General features: G+C 38.4%; 3 protein-coding genes across 4 annotated transcripts; 2 read left to right on the top strand and 1 right to left on the bottom strand.

Moving 5' to 3' along the window:
* Nucleotides 1-1,049: 1,049 nt before the first annotated feature.
* On the top strand, nt 1,050-8,073 carry bscl2 (BSCL2 lipid droplet biogenesis associated, seipin). Of its 2 annotated transcripts, XM_084138085.1 has the most exons (11): nt 1,050-1,332; nt 1,824-2,403; nt 2,580-2,661; nt 3,031-3,174; nt 4,008-4,142; nt 4,595-4,692; nt 4,780-4,921; nt 5,010-5,091; nt 5,185-5,259; nt 5,381-5,446; nt 7,403-8,073. In XM_084138085.1, the coding sequence occupies exons 2-11, from the start codon at nt 2,087-2,089 to the stop codon at nt 7,600-7,602; spliced, it is 1,341 nt and encodes a 446-aa protein (XP_083994211.1). In that variant the 5' UTR covers nt 1,050-1,332; nt 1,824-2,086; the 3' UTR covers nt 7,603-8,073. The 2 variants fall into 2 exon arrangements, with proteins under 2 accessions (XP_083994211.1, XP_083994212.1); XM_084138086.1 differs by lacking the exon at nt 1,050-1,332 and having other exon boundaries at nt 1,941-2,403; nt 4,780-4,909; nt 7,403-7,752.
* Nucleotides 8,074-8,632: 559 nt separating this feature from the next.
* Nucleotides 8,633-17,994, top strand: nxf1b (nuclear RNA export factor 1b). Its single transcript, XM_084138272.1, has 21 exons — nt 8,633-8,883; nt 9,942-10,173; nt 10,261-10,423; nt 10,534-10,617; nt 10,717-10,821; nt 11,039-11,119; nt 11,206-11,275; nt 11,373-11,461; nt 11,684-11,791; nt 11,873-11,982; nt 15,539-15,575; nt 15,729-15,800; nt 15,886-15,941; nt 16,028-16,135; nt 16,226-16,284; nt 16,551-16,666; nt 16,747-16,789; nt 16,892-16,961; nt 17,066-17,248; nt 17,355-17,415; nt 17,513-17,994. Exons 1-21 carry the CDS (start codon nt 8,850-8,852, stop codon nt 17,549-17,551), a joined length of 1,920 nt encoding a protein of 639 aa, XP_083994398.1. The 5' UTR covers nt 8,633-8,849; the 3' UTR covers nt 17,552-17,994.
* Nucleotides 17,995-18,125: 131 nt separating this feature from the next.
* On the bottom strand, nt 18,126-22,826 carry prdx5 (peroxiredoxin 5). The gene is made up of 6 exons (XM_084138273.1): nt 22,489-22,826; nt 21,136-21,270; nt 19,326-19,457; nt 19,179-19,217; nt 18,906-18,970; nt 18,126-18,492 (listed from the first exon to the last, which is right to left on the bottom strand). Exons 1-6 carry the CDS (start codon nt 22,579-22,581, stop codon nt 18,387-18,389), a joined length of 570 nt encoding a protein of 189 aa, XP_083994399.1. The 5' UTR covers nt 22,582-22,826; the 3' UTR covers nt 18,126-18,386.
* Nucleotides 22,827-23,308: the final 482 nt, after the last annotated feature.

The following is a 23,308-nucleotide window of genomic DNA, read 5'->3' on the forward strand; positions in this document are numbered from 1 at the left end:
GGGTGGTGGAATGGGGGAGGGAAATGCAACGATGAAAAGCAATGTATGAAGAATTAAATCTAGGAAGATGAATTTATATTGTCAAAATTATCATTAAATATTTGATAGCATGAAATGCTTATTTTGTTCATGGCCGGGGATGCTGTTAAACCTCCGGAATAAGTGAGCCTTCCCTCTGCTCTGTTACCATGGGAACTGCTGCAGTCTCAGCCTCTTTTTGTCTTGTACTGTGGCACCATTTTGACTCGGTGGTCTCTCCCACCCTGGTTAAGATCTTATACCCCCCACCATCACTCCACCCTCCCACCTCCCACCTCCCACCTCCCACTGCATTCATTCTCATGTCACATTCACACTGTTGCAAATCTGCCCCCTAGTTTCCTCCCGAGAAATGAGAATACTGTTATCTGAAATATTTGGTGGAGAAAGAAAGAATAAAGTAAAACTTCTCATCTGATTCTTAATGGTGCTCAACAACATTCAATTTATGATTATTTTGATTCTGTTTTTTGACGGTTGATAAAAATTTGGTTAAAAAATAAAAATAATTCATATCAGTCTTCATGTTGGCTTTAAAGCTAAGCTACATTAAGAAAATAATGTTTATACCATTTTCAACAAACATTAATAGTTTGGGACAGACGGAGACGAAAATGATGATGAAGATGATGATGATGATGATGATTATTTCTATTATTAGCCTATTATTATAACGTAAACATATATCAATGTTTACGAATCTCAATACGTTTTCTTTTGACATAAACAAAAATAAACAACACATTTAATTTAATTTAGGGTGTGTTAGGTGTTTTCAAGTCATTTATGAATTGTATTTTTGTAAAATGTGTGTCACGTCATTGACCCTTTTCCTATTATTTAGGTAAAGATAGATATGTATTTAAAGTCTAAATGAATAAAAATCACCCAAAAAATTAGATAATGTTTTTTATTTGGGATTTTACTTTTCTGTAACAATTCTCAGCACTAAGCAAACCAACGCTGACACGCAAACGCATCGGACAGTTGTACTTTGTACCTCTTCGGTTGCCGTATATATGTTTCTGTCACACCAGCAGGGGCGCAACTGAGTTACACTGATGGTTGTTTTTCACTGATCTATAGATAGAAGACGACAACCGAATATTTTTGTTTTTGATTACATTTGATTTGGAGATCATTTGCTCTGCCATGAAATGCATAAATTAAGCGTCACGCTAGCACTTAACAGATCGAAAGGAAGAGAGGGGTCGGTCCACTGGAGTTGTTCATCAGTTTATTCTGAAGTATAGTTATTTGTTTTGTCCATGGCGTGTTTTTTAATTAAAGAAGGTGAGTTTGCCGTTTTTTTCAATGTAATGTACTTAACTGTCAAGACAGCGAAATGGAGACAGGAAGGCACTTAAAATCCAGTTCAGAGACGCACCAAGAATAGTTAGGGTAACGTTACAGTCTTATGTAAAGAACGTGCTGAAGTGACACTACACATATTATTTCCTATTTTACTGCATTATTGTTTTGTTCAATTCGAGTCAGGCTGTCAAATGTACAAAAATACATCATGCAGCACTAACTGCAGGCAATTCACAGAGGAAGAGAATAGAGATAGATTTAGGTGTGTGTGTGTATTTGTTTTCTTGGGTGTGTATAAATTGAGTCTTGTTTTATGATTCATCCTGGATTAGTTGTCGTGTTTTCATCCTAAAAATTATAAATGGTGCGAATTATTATTATTATTATTTTGTATAGTTATAATTACTTTTCAATTAGAATATATTCAATGTGTTTTTTATTCCGACTTTTTTCTCTTATTCCTTTTTTAGGGCACCCTATGACTTCATTGACAGTAACAAACGAACGGTGGGAAAGTAAATTCAAGAAACTGGCACATCATACCTTCAGTCACAGAACAACAACTAGATCCAAATACGACTTTCTGAATACATGTTAATTTTTGACTTTGGTCATCATGACATTTTAACCCACTGTATTTTCAAACCATTAATTCTCACTGTAGAAAACAAGCATTATTAGATGTAGTGATGCAGACGGGACACATTATTGGATAGTGTGTGAGGTGGTTTGAATGAGTAAAGCGGGACAGACGCCTTTGTCAGCAGTGGGAGGACTGTTGGGCAGACACCGTGAGACTAGAGGACCTTCATCTGGACGTGAAACTGAAGGACTGCTGGCTATGGGTGCAGCGATGGGACCGTTACTGCTTTGGCTCCAGGATGTGGCAGCGGTGACCCTGCTTAGAGCTCGCAGGACGCTTCTAAGAGTCGCCATTCTTTCGTGTGTCCTGGTGCTTCTCCTCTGGATCTCCATCTTCCTGTATGGAAGCTTCTACTATTCCTACATGCCCAGCGTCAGCTTCTCCACACCAGTACACTACTACTACAGGTACAGACACATCAGGGCCGATCAGGAATATTCTGGTCTAGTTTTGACAACAGGCTGTTTGCGCACGACTGAGTCCTTAATTAGTATGGTCCAATGAACAAATACTGTTAGAGGCATTACTAGAGTTCGTAATGCATTGTGGTTGATTCCTCTCTCCTTCATTTCACTCTTAACAGGACAGATTGCGACGCTTCAGATTCAGTCCTCTGTTCTTTCCCCACGGCTAACATCTCGCTCTTGAAGAATGGAAGAGACCAGGTACATCCGAGTCCCACTCAGAGTGACATAATTTAAGGGCCACACTTAAAAGCCACATTTAAAAATGTATGAATGTCAATATGTTTTGGGGGATACACCACCAAAGCACGACTGAAGTTGCTCCTGAAAAAGAAATGAGTTATTTTTAGTAGAAAAGGGCCTCACGTGTCATCTGTTCAATTTATAGACATGCTTTTACAGGGTTTGCCTAAATGACCCTTTAAAAGCTTTGCTGTTTACATTATGTAACAAGCCCATTGATGATGCACAAGAAAAAATTTAATACTTGTATATTAAATGATTAATATAAAAAAATGGATTTTCTGTCATATTTACAGCTAATTTTATTTGATTCACTCTTTCTCTTAGGTGATGATGTCCGGTCAGGCCTACAGGATCTCTCTGGAGCTGGAAATGCCTGAATCTCCTGTTAACGAACAGATTGGCATGTTCATGGTCAAAATGTCCTGCTATACCACTGATGGGACAGTCGTTCACTCTGTGGTCCGCTCCGTGAGTGAAGACCGCTCACCCAAAATTCTCTGTTGTTTATCCTGTATGGATAATTGGGCTGATTTATACGATTTTGCGAGTCAGTTGTTGCTAAACCATAAGTGTAGTTTTCCAAGTCGTGCATCAAATAGGCTATATTATGGGTTTTATTTAGCTTAAAAGTAATAACCAAATCAACCATTTTAAATGCTACAAGTGAATTTAGGCTTTAAAATGGACAGTATGATAATTTGATATTTTCTTGAGATTACATTTAATAGCATTATTAAATTATTTAGGTTTTTTAATTATTTGTGGTAACTTTAAGTGAGCTTTAGATGATGGTAAATATAATCTAAATGTAAAAATAGGGGAAATGAACATGAACATTTAATTATCCTATATTAGTCGGTATACACTACTTCCTTCCTCTTGCAACATGTACTTCCTGCAATCATTTTGTCCTGTTGTCTGAAATCATTGGGGTTGCGTCTTGCGTGTAACAATGTAAAAATAGGAGAAATGAGCCTGCACAATTAAATATCCTATATCAGTCTGTATACACTTAAAGAAATTCATGGAAGGACCCATTAAACGTATTCAAAAGTGACAGTAAAGACATTTATAATGTTACAAAAGATTTCTATTTTAAATAAATGCTGTTATTTCTATTCATCAAAGAATCCTGAAAAAAATGTAGCACCATTTCTACAAAAGTATTATTCAACACAACTGTTTTTTTGTTTTTCTTTAGCAGCAAATCAGCATATTATAATGATTTCTGAAGGATCGTGTGACAGTCATTAAATGGCCGTTTGACTCATAATTACTTGTTCCTTGTTTGTTCTCATCAGACGATGCTGCACTACCGTTCAAACCTGCTGCGGACCATGAGCACGCTGCTGTTTTCGCCCCTCCTGCTCACAGGTGTGTCTGAGCAGAAACAGCTCATCGAAGTGGAGCTCTTCCCAGATTTCAAATCGGACCTTGTAAGTTTGTAAAGTATGAACAAGACTGACAGAATTGTCATTAAAGGTAGGGTATGGGATTTGCAAAACGGCCGGCAGATTTTGAAAATACACAACTCAAATGGTCCTACCTTCTTTCCTCCGACGCTGGCCCTGACTCCACCCATTCATGTGGAGGGAGTGGGATGGGGGGAGGGGGGTATGGTACGACCGTTTGATTGACGAACTTACTGTCCAATGATTCTAGGTGGTCTTGGAAATGATTGGCTGGAGTTTTTCGAGTCCTGCCCGTTCCACAGATGATTAAATTGCTTAATTTTCATTTCAGTGCTTCTAACTCAGTGGCTGTAAGTGGGTTAGGAATAGGATTTCAAGTGATTTTGAAAAAATGGACAAAAAAGAGAATCACATACCCCACCTTTAAAAAAAAATTCAGACAAAAGGCATGCATTATATTGATCTGTCCTTCACAGTACCAACCTGCCATCGGTGCTGTGATCGAGATTCAGTCTCGCAGGGTCCAGATTTATTCTGCCCAGCTCAGGATCCATGCCTACTTCACTGGCATTAGGTATTTGCCATTGTTTGGTGGTATCAGTTTATTTGATGGTTCATGTTCCATCAGATCATCCTGTAATGTTATTCCCTCTTGCAACAGATACCTCCTGTATAATTTCCCCGTGATGTCTGCAATCGTTGGGGTGGCGAGTAACTTCACCTTCCTCAGCGTCATTGTGCTCTTCAGTTACCTGCAATTCATCTGGGGAGGGCTGTATCCCCCCGAGCAGGTCAGAGTGAGGGTAAGACCATCTGTCTGCCTAATCTATTCAACCTTCATCCTATCACACTTCCATTGGATGCATTCCAGATGTCTTTTTGCACACATAGGTGATGATGGGAGACTCGACACGTCTTCAGCAGAGGAGGGAAGAAGCACGTAAACGCATGCACTCATCCTCCAGCACTCCTAGTAAGAACACCGTTCTGTTCACAGCCGCACACACCTGATCACATCAATCGAACAGATCAGTAACTAATACACCATTCTTTGCCTGTCCTCCAGTCATTACGTATGGAAGAGACGCCAGTGAGCTGCCAGATTCACCACAACAACCCAAACAAACAGTTCGAAACAAAGGTAAACGATAAAAGGGAAATGTGAAGAATGTAGATTTCTGTAATCCATTCTTTGCATAAAATGAATTATATGCAGTGATCAAGTCACTGATGAATCATGCTAATCATGTTTGTTTGTGCAGGTGATTTGGACACTCCTAGTGTGATCGGGACAGAAGAACTGAATCAGCTGCAAGAAGATGAAGCTGGTAAAAATATTAACTTAAAGCATATGAGTAAGATACACTGCCTTTCAAAAGTTTGGGGTTGGTCATATTTTTTTTAATGCTTTTGAACGAAGTCTCTTATGCTTACCGAGGCTATGTTTATTTGATCAGAAATACAGTAAAAACAGTAATATTGTGAAATATTATTACAATGTCATATAACAATTTTTGGTAACACTTTATTTTACAGTGTCCTTGTTATATACACTCACCTAAAGGATTATTAGGAACACCATACTAATACTGTGTTTGACCCCCTTTTGCCTTCAGAACTGCCTTAATTCTACGTGGCATTGATTCAACAAGGTGCTGAAAGCATTCTTTAGAAATGTTGGCCCATATTGATAGGATAGCATCTTGCAGTTGATGGAGATTTGTGGGATGCACATCCAGGGCACGAAGCTCCCGTTCCACCACATCCCAAAGATGCTCTATTGGGTTGAGATCTGGTGACTGTGGGGGCCATTTTAGTACAGTGAACTCATTGTCATGTTCAAGAAACCAATTTGAAATGATTCGAGCTTTGTGACATGGTGCATTATCCTGCTGGAAGTAGCCATCAGAGGATGGGTACATGGTGGTCATAAAGGGATGGACATGGTCAGAAACAATGCTCAGGTAGGCTGTGGCATTTAAACGATGCCCAATTGGCACTAAGGGGCCTAAAGTGTGCCAAGAAAACATCCCCCACACCATTACACCACCACCACCAGCCTGCACAGTGGTAACAAGGCATGATGGATCCATGTTCTCATTCTGTTTACGCCAAATTCTGACTCTACCATCTGAATGTCTCAGCAGAAATCGAGACTCATCAGACCAGGCAACATTTTTCCAGTCTTCAACTGTCCAATTTTGGTGAGCTCGTGCAAATTGTAGCCTCTTTTTCCTATTTGTAGTGGAGATGAGTGGTACCCGGTGGGGTCTTCTGCTGTTGTAGCCCATCCGCCTCAAGGTTGTGTGTGTTGTGGCTTTACAAATGCTTTGCTGCATACCTCGGTTGTAACGAGTGGTTATTTCAGTCAAAGTTGCTCTTCTATCAGCTTGAATCAGTCGGCCCATTCTCCTCTGACCTCTAGCATCAACAAGGCATTTTCGCCCACAGGACTGCCGCATACTGGATGTTTTTCCCTTTTCACACCATTCTTTGTAAACCCTAGAAACGGTTGTGCGTGAAAATCCCAGTAACTGAGCAGATTGTGAAATACTCAGACCGGCCCGTCTGGCACCAACAACCATGCCACGCTCAAAATTGCTTAAATCACCTTTCTTTCCCATTCTGACATTCAGTTTGGAGTTCAGGAGATTGTCTTGACCAGGACCACACCCCAAAATGCATTGAAGCAACTGCCATGTGATTGGTTGATTAGATAATTGCATTAATGAGAAATTTAACAGGTGTTCCTAATAATCCTTTAGGTGAGTGTATGTTACATGTACTTACCATAGTATTAACAGTAAATTATGCATAATTACATGCAATTAACCCTCAGCCAAATCCTAATCCTACCCTAACCCTATAGTAAGTACATGTGTTGCTTAATATCACTCAGTACTTAAATATATAATTACACTGTAACAATGACACCTTAAAATAAAGTGTAACCCAATTTTCTACTTTAATATATATATTAAAATGCAATTTATTCCTGTGATGGCAGATCTGAGTTTTCAGCATCATTACACCAGTCACATGATCCTTTAGAAATAAATCTGATTTGCTGCTCAAGAAACATTTCTTATGATTATCAATGTATTATCAAAGAACAGCATTTATTTAAAATGTAATTATTTTCTAATATTAATGTTTTACTTTTGATCAATTTAATGTATTCTTGCTGAATAAAAGCATTTATTTAAATTAAAAGCATATGCAAATGAATGTAATTATTTGCAAGTCCATTCTCATTGGTCATTGGTTAATGTTTCTGCCATCAGCTCAGGACTCCTCTACCGATGAAGCTCCCATTTTCCTCGAGGCTCCTCGTATTGCAGAGACCAATCTGAGTGAGGAGGACCCAGATCAAGAGCAGAGGGCAGCAGGAATAGGAAATGGGACTCAAGAAGAAGAAACAGCCCAGCCACAGTCCTCAGACAACAGCATTAGACAAAGGCATGGACCCTGGATGAGGCTCTGAGCTCCAAACTCTGGAGTAACCACATACGCACATGCATTCTGTTACATTATAACACCTCATTTGACTCGTAGCTAGCACATTTGAGACATTCCTTTTGCAATGCAATGAGTATTACCATAAGAATTTTTCTGATGCATTTGGAAACCAGTTTACCTCATGATGCTGATGTGAAGCTCACCAGAATTTCATGCTCTGCTGCTTTTGTTTTCCTTTACCTGAATACTTCCTATAGGACTTAAAAGTCACTTCTAGAGTCCTGCCATGCTTTAATGTGTCCTTGCTGAGGTCTGTGGTTCTGTTACAACAGTTTTGCATGTAGAGGGTAACTGAGTGGATAAAATACGTCAGCATTTCCATTTTATTCATATTTCTTTACATTCCTCTGCACTGTGATCGTCATACAAAATATTTAATGTGGCTTAGCACTTCTGTTTTACCTCTGTGGATATTAAAAATTATTTTGTTTCCCCACTTTCAATTATTTTAATGCTAAAGTTGAAAATGCAAAACATATTTTAAGAGAACCATGTTACATATTATGGAAAATAAGCAGAGGACACAGACGTATAATTGATTTGGGGATAATAATAATTAAAACAATACTTATTATATAATTATATATTTATATATATATATATATATATATATATATATATATATATTACCGTTACTATATACAATATAGAATATACAATATTCCAACTCTACATGGAATACTTATACTACTATGTAAGGATATAGGTTTTTTTTATATATTTATTTCATTAAATTATATTAGTGGTTTATGCCTATTTGTCCACTGTCATCAAAGATTCACTATTATATCTGCTTTATTCATTTGCATAGCAATTTTAAGCATATCAGTAGCTTATTATGGAACGGAAGAATGTTAATATTTTGCTCTATATTTCTTTGATGTTTGTTGTGTTTATTTAATAAATCGGAGATTTAAAGCAATTGTTTCCCGTTGTCTTGAATAGGCAGTCACTCATTGGCTGTCACTAGGTGGCAACGATGATGTGGTGTGTAAACTTCCACTGAGCGTTCGAAGAAGAATCTGGCGCAGCTGCAATTTGAGACGGATTCTTCTTCGCACAAAACACTGTCAAGAAAGGATCTCTTCTGATCTCACAGGCTTTCAAAGCGTTTATCTTAATTTCTTTTGATTTCTTTTTATATACAAAAATAGGAAAATAGCACGTGGAAGTCCTATATTTTAAATAGCAGCGTAAAAGCCTTCTTTAAAGATGGCGACAGCGGACGGCTCGCGCTACTATAGTGGTAAGTTTGAGCCGTTAGCAAAAGCGCTTACACCCATTTAAATTCTCTACCATTAATGATGTTTAGGTAAGATTATTCACGATCTTGTTAAACCCCGAAGACAATTTTGTAGCTCTCTGGGGTCTGTTGCCGTGTAACGTTACTCTAAGTTACCATTTAAGTTACATAAGTTATCTCTAGCCAGCTAGCTTTTGTTTTTGTCGGGGCGTAATGTGTTTTTGTTGTTAGCAGTTAGTTTAGACAAACAATAAACTCATTATATCGGTTTCTTTAGCCGCATTTTGTGTTTTATTTTGGGATTTTGTTAAAGGAAAATTGAACGGGGTGAACTGAATCTGACCGCGTGGTGATAATGTGTGTTGAGGTCATGTTGAACTGTGATATTATTAACGTTAGCCAAGTTTGCATATGTGTTTTTGTTTATTAACGTTATCAAATTTGATACATCAGGCTTTTTGGCGCGTATAGTGTGATTATAATGAGAATATGAAGCTCGTTTTCGAGGAGGTGATGACATAATTTCAATGTAATTTTAAATGATCAGTTGTCACTCTATTCTCCCAACATGTCTTCTTTGGAGAATCTTTATAAATTCACATATAAAATTTGATACAGCTGTATATGGTCAAAGTCTTGTAAAAGAGATGCTTTCCTCAGTAGTGACTAACGTTAGGTTAGTTGGTTAACTAAAAAAAACAAAAACATTTGTGTAAGAGTTCAGTCAACTTCTATAGAAAGCTTCCAAGTCACCAAAACAAATGTACTGAAGATATAACCAAGCAAATTTTTCATAACTGCCATGTTGTTATTTCATAACAACAATATCGCTACTGTCCTCAATTTTTAAAATTTGGAAAACCAGGATTTATTAGCTTTTGGGAATATAGCTGTGCAATTTAGTGTGAAATGATTTTTTTTGTTTCTATTCCAGCAACAAAAATGACATTTTAGCCAATATCCAAGCAGTGGCACACACTTGTTTGATCAGGAGTTACGACACTCGCATTTGTTAAAGACAGGCTTTCACACCTCTGACTCTTTCATCTTGCATCTTTCAGAGCATGATGACCGTGTCGGTGGACCAAAGCATCGTAATCGTAAAGGCAGAGGCCCTTTCAGAGCCCCCTTGTACAGCGATCAGATTACTCGGCCAAGGCAGCGAGGCGGTTACAATGGTGGTGGTGGTGGAGGAGGTGGAGGTGGCCCTGGTCCCCGGTCGAGACTGCATGATGATGACGGAGATGTGACCATGGCGGAAGGTCCACAAGACAGCGGCTCCCGGGGCAGATAGTAAGCTCTTGTGATGCATGCAGCATACTTATACATATTTTCTTATGTAACCATCACGGTACAACGGACAAGATTTTATACTTTCAGCAATCCGTATGGCCGGCCACAGAATCGCCGTGAGGAACGCAATCGCAAAGGTGGACGAGGTGGCGGCGGAGGTGGAAATGAAGATAGAGGTGGCAATCGATATGGAGGCAGAGGAGGTGGCAGTGGTGCTGATGGAAGTCGCAAGAACTGGTTTAAAATGACTGTTAGTACATTAGACATTAATAGCACATGAATTAAGCAGTTATTGACATCTTAGGATTTAGCATGTTTATGACCTAATGGCATTATGGTTGTATTTGTATCTGACCACAGATTCCTTTCGGGAAGAAATACGACAAAGATTGGCTTCTGACTTCACTTCAGAACGTATGTTCTATGCCATTCCATGCAGTTCAGGTAAGTCTACGATAAAATATATTTCCTCAGCATGCCATAGAAAATGTACCGATATGTGAAATTGCTAAATCTGTTCTGTCTTGTCTTTTTTGGTCATAGTATCACACTGAGGGCAACAAGGCCCAGTTTTATATTGAAGACTCCACTACTGCTAATGCCTTGTTTAAAGTGTCACGGAAAATAACAGACAAAGATGGATATAAGGTAAAAAAATATATAAAAAAAATGCTTTCACTAAACCTGATGCCATTTCCGTAATTTCAGTGTTTATGATGCATTTAGTCATCATTCTAATTATATTTTTCTACAATAGTAACCATAAAAAAATTAAATTATACGTTTCATGTGCAGATCTGTGTAAAATTCTTGTTTAATCATTGGTTTGACAATCTAATTTAGTGTTAATCTGTTGAATGGATAGGTGACTCTTGTTATGAACTCCTGCCCACCGCCCACTTTGATTTACACTGATCTGAAGACCACGGATCTGGAGCATTTGAAGGTGAGTGATGGTTACCTCCAGCGGCCTTCAAGAGGATGTTCTCATTAAATTAATTTATGTATAATATACCTGACTGTCTTCTGCAGCAATGCATGGCCAAACGCTTTGACGGATCACAGCAGGCTCTAGATCTGAACAACATCAGAGTCGATCCAGGTTTGACTTGACTACAGTCATCTTTCTCCAAACTTAAACACTTATTCAGCTTGGCTTGTTGTGGGATGTTGCTCAAATGTTGGTCCTTTTCTGGCAGATTTGGTTTCTCAAAATATTGAGGTCACTTTAAATAGGAGGAACTCCATGCTGGGAGTTATCAAAATAATTGAGGAGAACATTCCTGAGGTAAGAAATTACAATTTACATGTATGATTGCCTGAAAATATAAATTTCTTCTAAAAAGCTCAGCAGGCCTGTACTCAACCCATTTAAAAAAAATGTTTTTGCAAGATATGGCAATTATATTTGATAATATTAAAGTTTTAAAATTTTGACAGACCCAAATGTTTGAACAGTAGTGTACATGAACTCTACAGATGCAATTAAATCTTATTTTTTCATTCACAGCTGGTTTGTCTCAACCTGAGTAACAACCGGTTATACAGGCTGGATGACTTGGCAGATATTGTCAACAAGGTTCCCAACCTGAAGATTCTCAATCTATCACACAATGAGGTATGCGTATGCTGTCTGATACCTATAGATTTACCTTTTCCTGTAGTCTTCTTAGTCATGCATTATTGTGTCATCTTGTAGCTGAAGACAGAGAGAGAACTTGATAAACTGAGAGATCTGAAGCTGGTGGATCTCTCATTGGAGGGAAATCCTTTGTGTGGCCACTTCAAGATCCAGGCCGATTATGTCAGGTTAGTCTTCTCAATTGTTGGTTGTCTATTGAACATCATACAGCAAGAAAAATACTATACACAAGTACACAAATGTCAAGCACAAAACTCTGCTTTTACATTACTCGGCACTAGCAAGCCTCTGTGTGCCTCAAACTATAGAGGTTGATATGAAAGAGAAAAATAGTTTGCACTAATGTCCACTAAAGCACTCTGGCAGCACTGATAATGCAACACATACATGTTGCATCACATTTTGCAATGTGACCAATTTAAGGACACAACACCACAAAATCTGGCTTGCCCAGTGTCTGCTGTTACGTACTTGCGTAGAGTATGTTTCAGGCCTGAAATAAAATCTTTGAGGGTTTGTGTGGTTGTGCGCTCATGCACATGAAAGCATGCATATGCATGGACTTTTGTATCAATACGCAAAACAGTTAACAAAAACAGAAAAACCCGGTGTGCATAAAAATACACCTAGAAAACATGTTGATTATTAATAGCTTAATTTGAGACGGACATATAATGTGTGTTGAACATTAAAAATACACATTGCATTTTAATTTATTCTGTAGGAATAACAATTGCCCGACAGGAGGCTGATGTGACATTTGTAAGGACATTCTTAGTAGAAAGTGTTCTCTTTTTTTTTTTTTTAAATATCACACTTGAAAACAATGAGCTATTTCTTATTAATAATCATTGCATGTTATTCTAAAGAAAAAAACAATCCCATCCGCCAGAGTCATTCAGTCCTGTCTGTAATATGCAGGTGTATTAACTCTTAACCAGTGAGCACTTGGTTATTTTCCACTAGTTCCACTATCATCAGGCATGTGATTTAATATTTACTTTTTCGTGTTCCAGTGGCAATCCTGTAAGCAGCTTAAAAACTTTACAAACCAAGTTTGTCAACACCTCTGGTTCTTTTTTATGGTTCTTCTCACACCTGCTTTTTCATTCTGCCCCCCCCCCCCTGTTCTCTGTTCCCACGGGGTTGTCCCTGTAGCTTTTAGCACAGAACACGCCGATTGTCTTTTTAGCATATTGTAAATATGCTAGCATTTTAGCACATTGCAAATTTCATTAGTTTAAACTTCAGTAGTTAATTCAATTTAAGCAGCAGCTTCATCATGTGACCTCCCAGAATGCCCATGGATAAGTTGGCATAGAAGGATGGAACATAATCTCGGAGATGATGCTCGATTAAGTACATTTGACCTCCACCTTTCTAAAATGCTGGCACCCTCTTCCCTCCACCCGCCCTGCACATGTCTGACACCTGGAGTGATGCTGATGCTGTTGGCCAGTGAGAGGCTGGTTAGCCAAAGACGGGTAAGATCCCACCTCATGATTCAGGGACAACCTAAGGCAGGCACAGCCGCAAAACTGGCCACAGCCAACGTACTGAAGATGAAGAACGATCACAGAAGATGAAGAGTTGTTCGCGAGGAGATGCCATGGGTGGAGAAGGAGAGGGAAGGTTTTTAAGAGAAACCTTGAGCCAAGCACTGCTCAGAAACGAGCTCTGCTGCATGTTGCAAAATGAATAATGAGAGGAGAGGCAATTCTCTTTGTCTCTCTCTGTTTCTGTATTCAAAGGTGGAGGATAGTTGGTCAGACTGACCACTTTCATGATCCTCGTCCTAGAGCATGTTGGAGGAAAAACGCCAAAGACAAAACATTGAGAGGAAAATACTGGAGGAGGATCACAGGAAACAAGTTTCAAATATTCATATCAAATAGACTAAAGTACAAATTAGAGTAAATAGGAAACAGAAACGTAAGGTGTCTGGGCTCAAATATAGCTTTAATTAATTGTTTGAATAAATACCCTGCTGTTCTTAAATTTAATAGAAGGGTCCAAATTAAGTAGGCCATAAAACCCATACACCTTTATACCGTTCATTAATTTGATCATATTATGATCTGTTCAGAGGCTCAGGGTTCAACTCTTTATTTACATCTGACCCCTTTTATTAACTCCCACTCTTTTGGTGTGGTTTCTCACTGTATAGCTGTCTTCTCTGTGGCTGATCCATAAATTTAAACCTCTCTAGTGTCCAAACACTTATTTTCCCCTCCCATATGTATTGCCGCATTCACTCACAATTAGGTCTATTATATATAAATGTATTTATTTATATATATTTTTTTGTTTGTTTATTTTTTCCCCTAAATTCTTAATAGCTACTCATATCATCATATTTCTCTTATTGTCATCTTGAGCAGCCTGGTTCTGCATAATTTTTTCATAGATATTGAAGCACGCTATGAACAAGCATTTAAGTTAACTCGGCGTGCCAGTATTTGTCGACCTGTATGTCAGTGCCTGATGATATTTGATTAAATCTTTTTTTTTAAAACACACAAAACCAGGACCCCATAGAGTTTTGCCAGTAAGAGCCACTAGTATTACCAGATTACAGGGAGTCAGATCTGGTCCAAGTACATTAAATTCTACCCTTTTCACTGGGTACACTTCCTAATTGTGCAAAAAAATTACTTACTGCCTGACTGATTGATTGAATGGTGTGAATGTTCACCAAACTCTACCCCTCACAACACCCCACTGCCCCCATCGTTTGCCAGCCTGCTTGTGTCTGTGTTTCGGCCTGTAGGGGGCACCAGTGGTGAGTATTGTGGATGGGTAAGTACCATGTGCCGGGGTGGGAGGGAGTTGGGGCAGGGCTGTGATTGGCTCATTGGTGGCATGGCTCAGATGCCCGTTTTTTATTCTCACAAGTACACGACAAACTTGCTCGAGTATTCAGTAACCCTTCACTACTTATTCAAATGGAACGAATGGTTATTGTTTTTTGGTGTTGATGTAAACTTGGTTACATACACTACTGTTCAAAAGCTTTATTATTAAACTTTTATTCATCAAGTACACATTCAATTGATCAATAGTAACAGTAAAGACATTTTATAATGTTACAAAAGATTTCTATTTCAAATAAATGCTGTTCTTTTGAACTTTCTATTCATCAAAGAATCCTGAAAATTATATATTGTATTGCGTTTTGCCAGAAATATAAAGCAGACAGTACATCTGTTTTCAACATTAATAATAATAAATGTTTCTTGAGCAGCAAATCAGGATATTAGAATGTTTTTTGAAGGAACATGTGACACTAAAGACTGGAGTAATGATGCTGAAAATTCAGCATTGCATCACAGAAATAAATTACATTTTAAAATTTATTCAGATAGAAAAGTTGTTTTAAGTTGTAATGTTTCGAAATATTACTGGTCTTACTGTATTTGATCAAAAAAATCTATCCTTAGTGTGCATAAACTTAAAAATTGTACCGACCATAAACTTTTGAGTAGTAGTGTACATAACGTTTTGTATGAAAATAAATTCACAGTATCGCAATATCTCAAGCCTGATGGATAATTATCTGTAAGTAAATATTTCTCTGATTGAATACACTCTTTACCTATTTGTCCTGCACTTAAGATGGCCCGGCTAAAGTTTTTGAGTGTTTCTATGGGACGGTTTCATTGGCACATGTGCAGTTTGTACTAACCTTGTTTCTTTTGTTCTGTCTTTGTGATTGTTGGACAGTGCCATACGGGAACGATTCCCCAAGCTGCTCAAACTGGTAGGAAATCCACAGTGTTTATCTGTTGGTGTAACCCAACGCTATTTGTTTGAGAACAAGTGTTGTAATCATAATAATTGAAATGTCATCACATTCGCTCATTGGCTTAATTGTATATTAGACACATTGTTTGTCTGTTCATTGTTTAAACAGGACGGACACGACCTTCCGCCTCCCATTGGTTTTGATTTAGAGGTCGCTCCTGCGACTCTTCCTCCCTGCAAGGTTTGGTCTCGATCTGTTCTTCACTTTGAGACGCCCATATTTGACTTTCATACTTATTAACCTCTCACTTTTACTTTGAACACAGCCTAGCTACTTCTGCTCCGAAGACATCAAGAACATCATCCATTGCTTCCTGCAACAGTATGTATTTTTTTGGTCTTAATAGATACATGTATGTAAGAACTAATACATTCAGATCAAAATGTTCACCCTCTATCACCCTCCAGGTATTACAGCATATATGACTCAGGAAACAGACAGCCCCTGCTGGACGGCTACCATGACGGAGCAACTTTCTCCCTCAGCATTCCCTTCATCACGCAGAACCCTTCAAAGTACAGTAGACTTTCTCTATGCTATATCACTGTCATCATCACCGCTATTGACTTCTACTAAACAGTGAGTGTTAATCTTTTTGTCCGCAGAAGTAGTTTAGGGGAATACCAGAAAGACAGTCGCAATATCAAGCGCATGAAAGACCCCAGTAAGTAATTGCTTAATAATCTAAAAATCTGTAAAGTCTCTGTTCTATAGAAAGTTCTATAGTTTTTGCAACATCAAGGTGTGATCACATTTCGGGCAGCTTTCTGTGACTAAAATGTGTTGTACCAACTTTCGACATCACGTAAAACTCCCGATTGCACACATACTCCTGTTGAAATAACTGGATTTTGCTGAGCAGCTGTAAATGTGACCGCACCTTATGCTTGTGTCCTGAATTCTGTGATCAGTTTTGCCATTTTCTTTCAGCTACACGATTTCGGTTGATTAAACACACAAGATTAAATGTGGTGGCTTTCCTGAACGAACTCCCCAAAACCCAGCATGACATCGCCTCCTTTATTGTAGATGTCAACACCTACACAGTGAGTTAAACTTGCGGTTCAGTTTGCTGGCTTCATATTTCACATTCAGATTTGCGGTTCTAATTACTTGTCATTTCCAGGCTACACTGTTGGCATTTACAGTCAGTGGAGTTTTCAAAGAAAGTGAGTTCCTTTATCTAAAATGATTCAGAGTTGGTAGCTTTACTCAGAGCTGATCAGTATACAACCTCATTTTTCTTCCCCCCCCCTCTTCTCCTTTTTAAGTGGACGGTAAATCCCGAGAATCATACAGAGCCTTCTCTCGAGTATTCATTGCTGTTCCTGCTGGAATTGGGTAAGATCTTGGTTACAAAAATCTGTAATATTTTATTTATTTATTTTGCCTTAAATATGTGCCATTGGTCATATCATCATTGTAACCTATTTTCAACTTTTCAGTCTGTGCATTGTGAATGACGAGCTGTTCGTTCGAAACGCCACTACAGAGGAAATTCGCCGCGCATTCGTTGCTCCCGCCCCCACACCGTCCAGCAGCCCCGTGCCCACTCTGTCCGCCCCCCAACAAGAAATGCTTGCTGCCTTCTCCCAAAAGTCTGGCATGAACCTAGAATGGTCTCAAAAGTAAGGACTAAAATACATGTTTGTTACTTCTACTAGATATCGTACTGTTTCTAGATTCATACTAAGATGGACAGCTTGTTAAGGTCAGACTTGCTTGTTATTTCAGGTGCCTACAAGACAATGATTGGGATTTTGACAGAGCTGCTCAGATCTTCACCGGTCTTAAGGTACGCCAGTGCCCCTTTCTCATGGTTCACAGTAAATCTTCTAGAACAAAGGATCATGTGTCCTGCATTAATCTCACAAGGGTCTCTTCTCTTACAGGCACAAGGAAAGATCCCAGATCTTGCATTTGTCAAATGAGGAGTTATTGCTGGGGATTTTATGGAAACTCTGAACCACAAGGTGCCTTCCTAATTCTATCCTCCCATCTAAAATAAAACCTGTCATTTATTATTATTATTTTTTGGTCTTATTTTATTTTCCCTGTAATTTTATTTTTCTAAAGAAAGTTATCCACAAGAATTTAAAAATAAAAGGTTTACAGAGCAAACATTTAAGACAAAAAGAAGAAAAAAAAATTGAGATAGAGTGGAAAAAAACTCAGGAAGGCACCAAGACCAATTGTTTTCCACTTTTTTTTTGTTTGTTTTTGTGAATACCCACCCTCCCCCAAACCAACTTTGTGGTTCAAGTTTTCTGCAAGTTTTAACTGTTATCATGTTCAGTATAGGACAGATATGGCAAATAAAGTATGTGTTCATTGTTTGTTGTGTTTTGTAAAATAAATATTAACTATGATCTTATGTACTAGACTGAAAATTTAATTGTGTTTTACTGTGACTCCAGCTAAAGAAAATATGAAACCGTTTAGTATAATGTTTCTGTCTACCAAAAAGGTGAATGTACCATCATAAAATCAGTTACATCATGTGTGTATCATGAGGAAAACATTTATTGCAGCCTGGGTAACCATTACATGTTATACAACATAACCATCAGAACCAAGCATTTATGTGCGATACAGCCAAACTTGTGCGCTCCAAGTAAACAAGTTAGTTCCTTGCATAGGTTTCCCTACAGCATGTACAATAGTGTTGATTGTTGGGAATTTTCATTACACTGTTTTTTTGGAATGATAATTGGGCAATCGGGTCGATAACAGGAGGGTGACCGATTATACAATGTAAATGTTAACTTAAATCTCAGTGAGAAAGCTTGGGGCCAAGCTGCAGGTCAGGCCTGTCCCATCAGGCTCCACATTTAGCTTCTTGACCACTCCATCTTCAATCAGCATGACATACCTGAAAACACACACACACACACACACATCCAGCATCAGCAGAGGCAACTGAGAAGTGAAAGTGTCACTGTCACATGAAAATGAGAAGTAGACTGACGAAATTGAGTAGATTACTTCACATTTTGTCTGACTAGTCCCCTTATTTTTAATGTAATCAAGTTACAATTGGCAGATGTGGCCATTTGTAACTTGAACTCGCTTCCAGTTATTTTAGCTGTACAAAAACACATTGTTATGCTGCTTGATGTTGCAAACTGTTGTAATTGTTAATTATAAATACACTAATTTAGTGGCTAATGAATCGGAAGTCTCGCACATTCACAGAAAATAGCTTACTTCGATATTGCAGAATAAGGTAGATACCACAATCATGATTGTGGGACATGTTTTTTTTCAGGAAGACGATCATCTCACCTTTGAGACCTCAAATTTCCAAGCACCTGGAACAAGTGATCATTGTTCAGGAAGAGATCCACAGCCTTTATAGAGAAAAATAGATTTATAATATCTATAAATATCTAAAACAGCACTGAACATTTGGGACAGCATTTTTAAGTAAATAACACTTAATCCTGTAATATTTTCTGATTTTAATGCATCCAGATCTATAATATGTGCTGTGCATTGATCAGCATAAAAATTCTGGAAATGGCCCATGGATGAAGGTGCTGTGAAAGCAAGTGTCACCTTTGTGAACGCTCCTGTGGGATCAGCCAGCATCCGCACCTATAATAAATCAACCATATAATGACTCAATAGATAATCCTTAAAGAGACTAATTAGACTGTGTTTTAGTAAAAAGCAGGTTAATTAAAGGGCGGAGAGTTTTCCCACCTTGCCGTCTGCTCCGTTCTCCTTTCCCCAGGCGGTCATAACAAACACATCATTAACAGACACGCATGCGATTTCATCCACGCCTTTGGCCCTCAAATCCCCAGCCATCTGTACGAATCCTGGGAGATGAGTCTGAGAAAACAAGAGTGAACAGAGTTAAGACAAACAAGAGACTGTGATACGGGTGCTGCAGTAATAGAATGAAAAGAGATGTGCACACAGTCATTCAAAACCAACCTAATTAGAATTAGGTTTATTATACTTCCTTCACAAACTTGTTTTTATACAGGGGTCGTCAACCTTTTCAGGGACCACGAGTGTCATATTTCAGGCCTGGCTGTTAATAACATGCATATAGTACTACATTAATGCATTATAAAGCTATTAAATTAACCATGAAATTAAAATTATTGTTTTATTTTTATGAAAGATTGCAGTATTTATTATGTAGCGACATCTCTTCTCTTCTCCAATGACGCGTTTACTGGTGTGAGGGCGGGACAACCTGTCACTCACATGAGATCGACCAATAGCAAACCACAACGATCCAATCAATTCCCAATGGACAAAATGACAAATTTAGTCTTACCCGCCTTGCATTTTGTCTTGTTCAAGAAGGCGTTTCACTCTGATATATGTCACAATAGGGAAGAAAAAAAACTATCACAGCTTCTGTTTCATATTATTGATTTACTGAGTATCATTATATTTTAATAATTTAAAGAAAATAGTTTAGCAACTTTAGCTTCGGCTGTAGTTAACAGTAATGTATTTTTAATGCACGATTATCATACATATTATTATTGTAATGTATTATTTTAATGCACAGATCCTATGACTCCATCTGATCATATGTGAGTGCGAACTCGTGAATAATGGGAGACATGATATCAGAGTTCAAAAGAGGACAAATTGTTGGTGCGGGTCTCACTGGCTCATCTGTGACCAATACAGCAAGTCTTTGTGGTGTATTGAGAGCTGTGATGTCCAGGGTAATGTCGGCATACCACCATGTAGGACGAACCACATCCAACACAGGTAACTGTCGACAAGAGGAAGCTGTCTCTGAAAGGAATGTATAATCGGCCAAGCCTTTGGTCACTCGTGCCAATGCCAAATGTGTTTCATTGGTGCCAAGAGTGCAAATCTTGTGCTGTGGACAATGTGAAACATGTATTGTTCTCTGATGAGTCCACCTTCACTGTCTTTCCCACATCAGTGGGAGTTACGGTGTGAAGAAGCCCAGAAGAGGCTTAACACCCGGACTGTTGCTGCCCAGAGTGAAGCACGGCGGTGGATCAGTGATGGTTTGGGCTGCAATATCATGGCATTCCCTACTGTATTTGATGGCCAAGAACTACCAAACCATTCTGGAGGACTATGTGGACCTAATGGTTTAAACATTGTACCCTGAAGGGCCGTGTAACAGCACGATAATGCACTGATACACACAGCAAGGCTTGTGACAGAATGGTTTGATGACCATAAAAGTGAAGTTGAACATCTCCCATATCCTGCACAGTCACCAGATCTACATATCATTGAGCCACTTCGGGGTGTTTTAGAGGAGCAAGTCAGAAAACGTTCTGGAAGAGGAATGGCTCAAAATCCCTCTGGCCACTGTGAAGGTATCTGTCATTCACAAGACGAAATGATGAATTGGCTGCAAAAGGAGGCCCTACACCATACTAATACATTATTGTGGTCTAAAACCAGGTGTCTAATATTCATTGTCCAACCCCTGTATAAATATATCACAAAACTGAATAATAATTGGCAGCAGTAATTCCAGCAGATCCTATGTTGGTACCTTTGAACATCCAGGAGTGAACGCTCCTGGCACGCCAAAAAGCACTCCCTTTTTGCCTTTAAAGATTTTATCCATTGAGATGCTATTCCCCGGGTCTCCCTCCTGGACCTCCACAGCGGGAAGATGTTGACCAACCTTAAAAAGGTTGAGAACAGCATGAATAATACAGCATTAAACACAAAAAAACTGATCAAATCGATTCATTTCTTAATCCATTATTTATTAGTGAGTCAACTCATTGCCACAGCAACACAAACAACAGAGCTCTGATGACAATGGATTCAGTTTCAGATATCATCATGTGCTGTCACCACAATCACCAACAAGTTTGGACACACTTGACTGAATGATTCTTGTGATGTTAAAAAACTTATGATCTTAATTCTTGTCCTTCAATGCATGAATTTTTTTTTTTTTTTTTCTATAAATATAAGCTGTGCCTACATATGAATTTACTTACAACAGCTAAAATTGTAATATATGTTTTATGCATTGAACTCAATAGTCAAGAGCAGCCTCCTTCATGGCTCACTCTTAACAAGGACCTGGAACTTCTTTCTTCTTTAAAAATCAATATATTTAAGGATTATGAAGTGTAGGAGGAGGTCAAACCAAATATTATATTATTTTATATTAATTTTGGTAACCCTGCTACTAAAATATGGGACAATTAGGACATTTTCTGTGATTTTCGCAATTCTCTAGCAAAAAAATAAATAAAAATAAAAATACATACAGTATAAAATATATTGTAATTTTATTTGTATAACGTGTAAAAATGCTATGTCAACCTCTTGGTTAACTAACTTTAATATCTATATTAACACTGTGTTTTGTATTTGCGCGCATGACACTGCGCACATTAGCATATCAGAATATAATTTTGGTAAAGGTCTTGAGGTACATAAATGACGATCAATTGAACTCCACAATTTGTTTAAAACAGTCTGAGATTATGTACGGGATACTTTAAAGAATCTATAATGTAAAACATCTGATCTGCAAGCGCGCGACAAACGCGAGCGCTCCCGTTCTTCTCTCGTTGTGCGTCACAGGCCTACAAGGAAATAGTTGACTTCCTTCACCACTATCTGACTTTAACTGATCGGCCACAACATATTTGAATAATATGCAGCAAAAGGAAATCGCAGCGAAAATGTCACGAACACACACCCGTGTTTATGTTAGGCTATGAAATGCGCGCATTAAAAAAACCTCATGGCCGCCACAGTAATCCAGAAGCATCTAATGCGTTTATTTTAGGCACCGTGCGACGAAAATAGTGCCATGGTCATGTGTAAAAGCCGACGACATGCAGTCCAGTCTCTGGGTGTGCCTGGTTAAAGTTCTTACCTTGATCGGCATGCTGGAGATGCGTGTGGAGTGCAGCAGTCTAACACTGTGAGCGGCTCGGACGCCTTTCTGTAGTAGTGTCGTGGAAATCATCGCTTTATATACAGACTGAACCAGCAGCGCCTCCAGGAACACAACACTCCTCCAGCCTTCCCGCCCTGTCCCGCCTCTCCTCCTCCCACCCCCGCTACAGGGATATTAGCGCACCTGCTCACCTGCGACTACTCCTTCTTATTAACTTTATTACTCTAATAAAGATAATATACTGTTATTATGACAGTAAGTACCTTCACCAATTAACTGCGACGATGAAACAAACAAAAAGACACTCCCTCACTATTTGTTCAGCTGAATGACATCGTTTTCCCTTGTCATTGTTGACAGTAATTGTTTTGTTTTTTTATTGTTCTATGAAACTGGTGTTTTTTAATGTACATTTCTGTAGGAAATCTTTTCGACAATGAATGTGTTTGTTAATAAATTATGGTGCCATCTCGAATACATTCTAAAAAAAAATGCTTGGGTTGTTTTTCGACCCATGTTTGGGTCAAAAATGGACCGACAAACCCAACCGTTGGGTTTAAACATTTTAAAACATTAAACCAACCGTTGGGTTTAAAAAACGTAAACATTTTAAACCAACTGTTAAGTTCAAACATTTAAAACACTTAAACCCTTGGGTTTAAAAACTTAAAATATATAATAATGTGACCCTGGACCACAAGTCGCAAGTCGCACGTGTATATTGAGGCAGTTATAGCCAACTGGGTCAAAATTATCGATTTTTCTATTATGCCAAAAATCATTAGGATATTAAGTA

The sequence above is a fragment of the Abramis brama genome (assembly GCF_963993115.1).
Source record: "Abramis brama genome assembly, chromosome: 15".
Classification (NCBI taxonomy): domain Eukaryota; kingdom Metazoa; phylum Chordata; class Actinopteri; order Cypriniformes; family Leuciscidae; genus Abramis; species Abramis brama.

Excerpts from the sequence above, each read along its gene's own strand:
- bscl2 (XM_084138085.1), top strand. The coding sequence starts at position 2,087 with ATGAGTAAAGCGGGACAGACGCCTTTGTCAGCAGTGGGAGGACTGTTG. Across the intron at positions 4,693-4,779 it reads GCCTACTTCACTGGCATTAG|ATACCTCCTGTATAATTTCC; the intron begins GTATTTGCCATT and ends CTCTTGCAACAG. Across the intron at positions 5,260-5,380 it reads ACAAACAGTTCGAAACAAAG|GTGATTTGGACACTCCTAGT; the intron begins GTAAACGATAAA and ends TTGTTTGTGCAG.
- nxf1b (XM_084138272.1), top strand. The coding sequence starts at position 8,850 with ATGGCGACAGCGGACGGCTCGCGCTACTATAGTG. Across the intron at positions 10,424-10,533 it reads AGAACTGGTTTAAAATGACT|ATTCCTTTCGGGAAGAAATA; the intron begins GTTAGTACATTA and ends ATCTGACCACAG. Across the intron at positions 16,962-17,065 it reads GCTGTTCCTGCTGGAATTGG|TCTGTGCATTGTGAATGACG; the intron begins GTAAGATCTTGG and ends TCAACTTTTCAG.
- prdx5 (XM_084138273.1), bottom strand. The coding sequence starts at position 22,581 with ATGATTTCCACGACACTACTACAGAAAGGCGTCCGAGCCGCTCACAGT. Across the intron at positions 21,271-22,488 it reads TCTCCAGCATGCCGATCAAG|GTTGGTCAACATCTTCCCGC; the intron begins GTAAGAACTTTA and ends AACCTTTTTAAG. Across the intron at positions 18,493-18,905 it reads GGAAATTTGAGGTCTCAAAG|GTATGTCATGCTGATTGAAG; the intron begins GTGAGATGATCG and ends GTGTGTTTTCAG.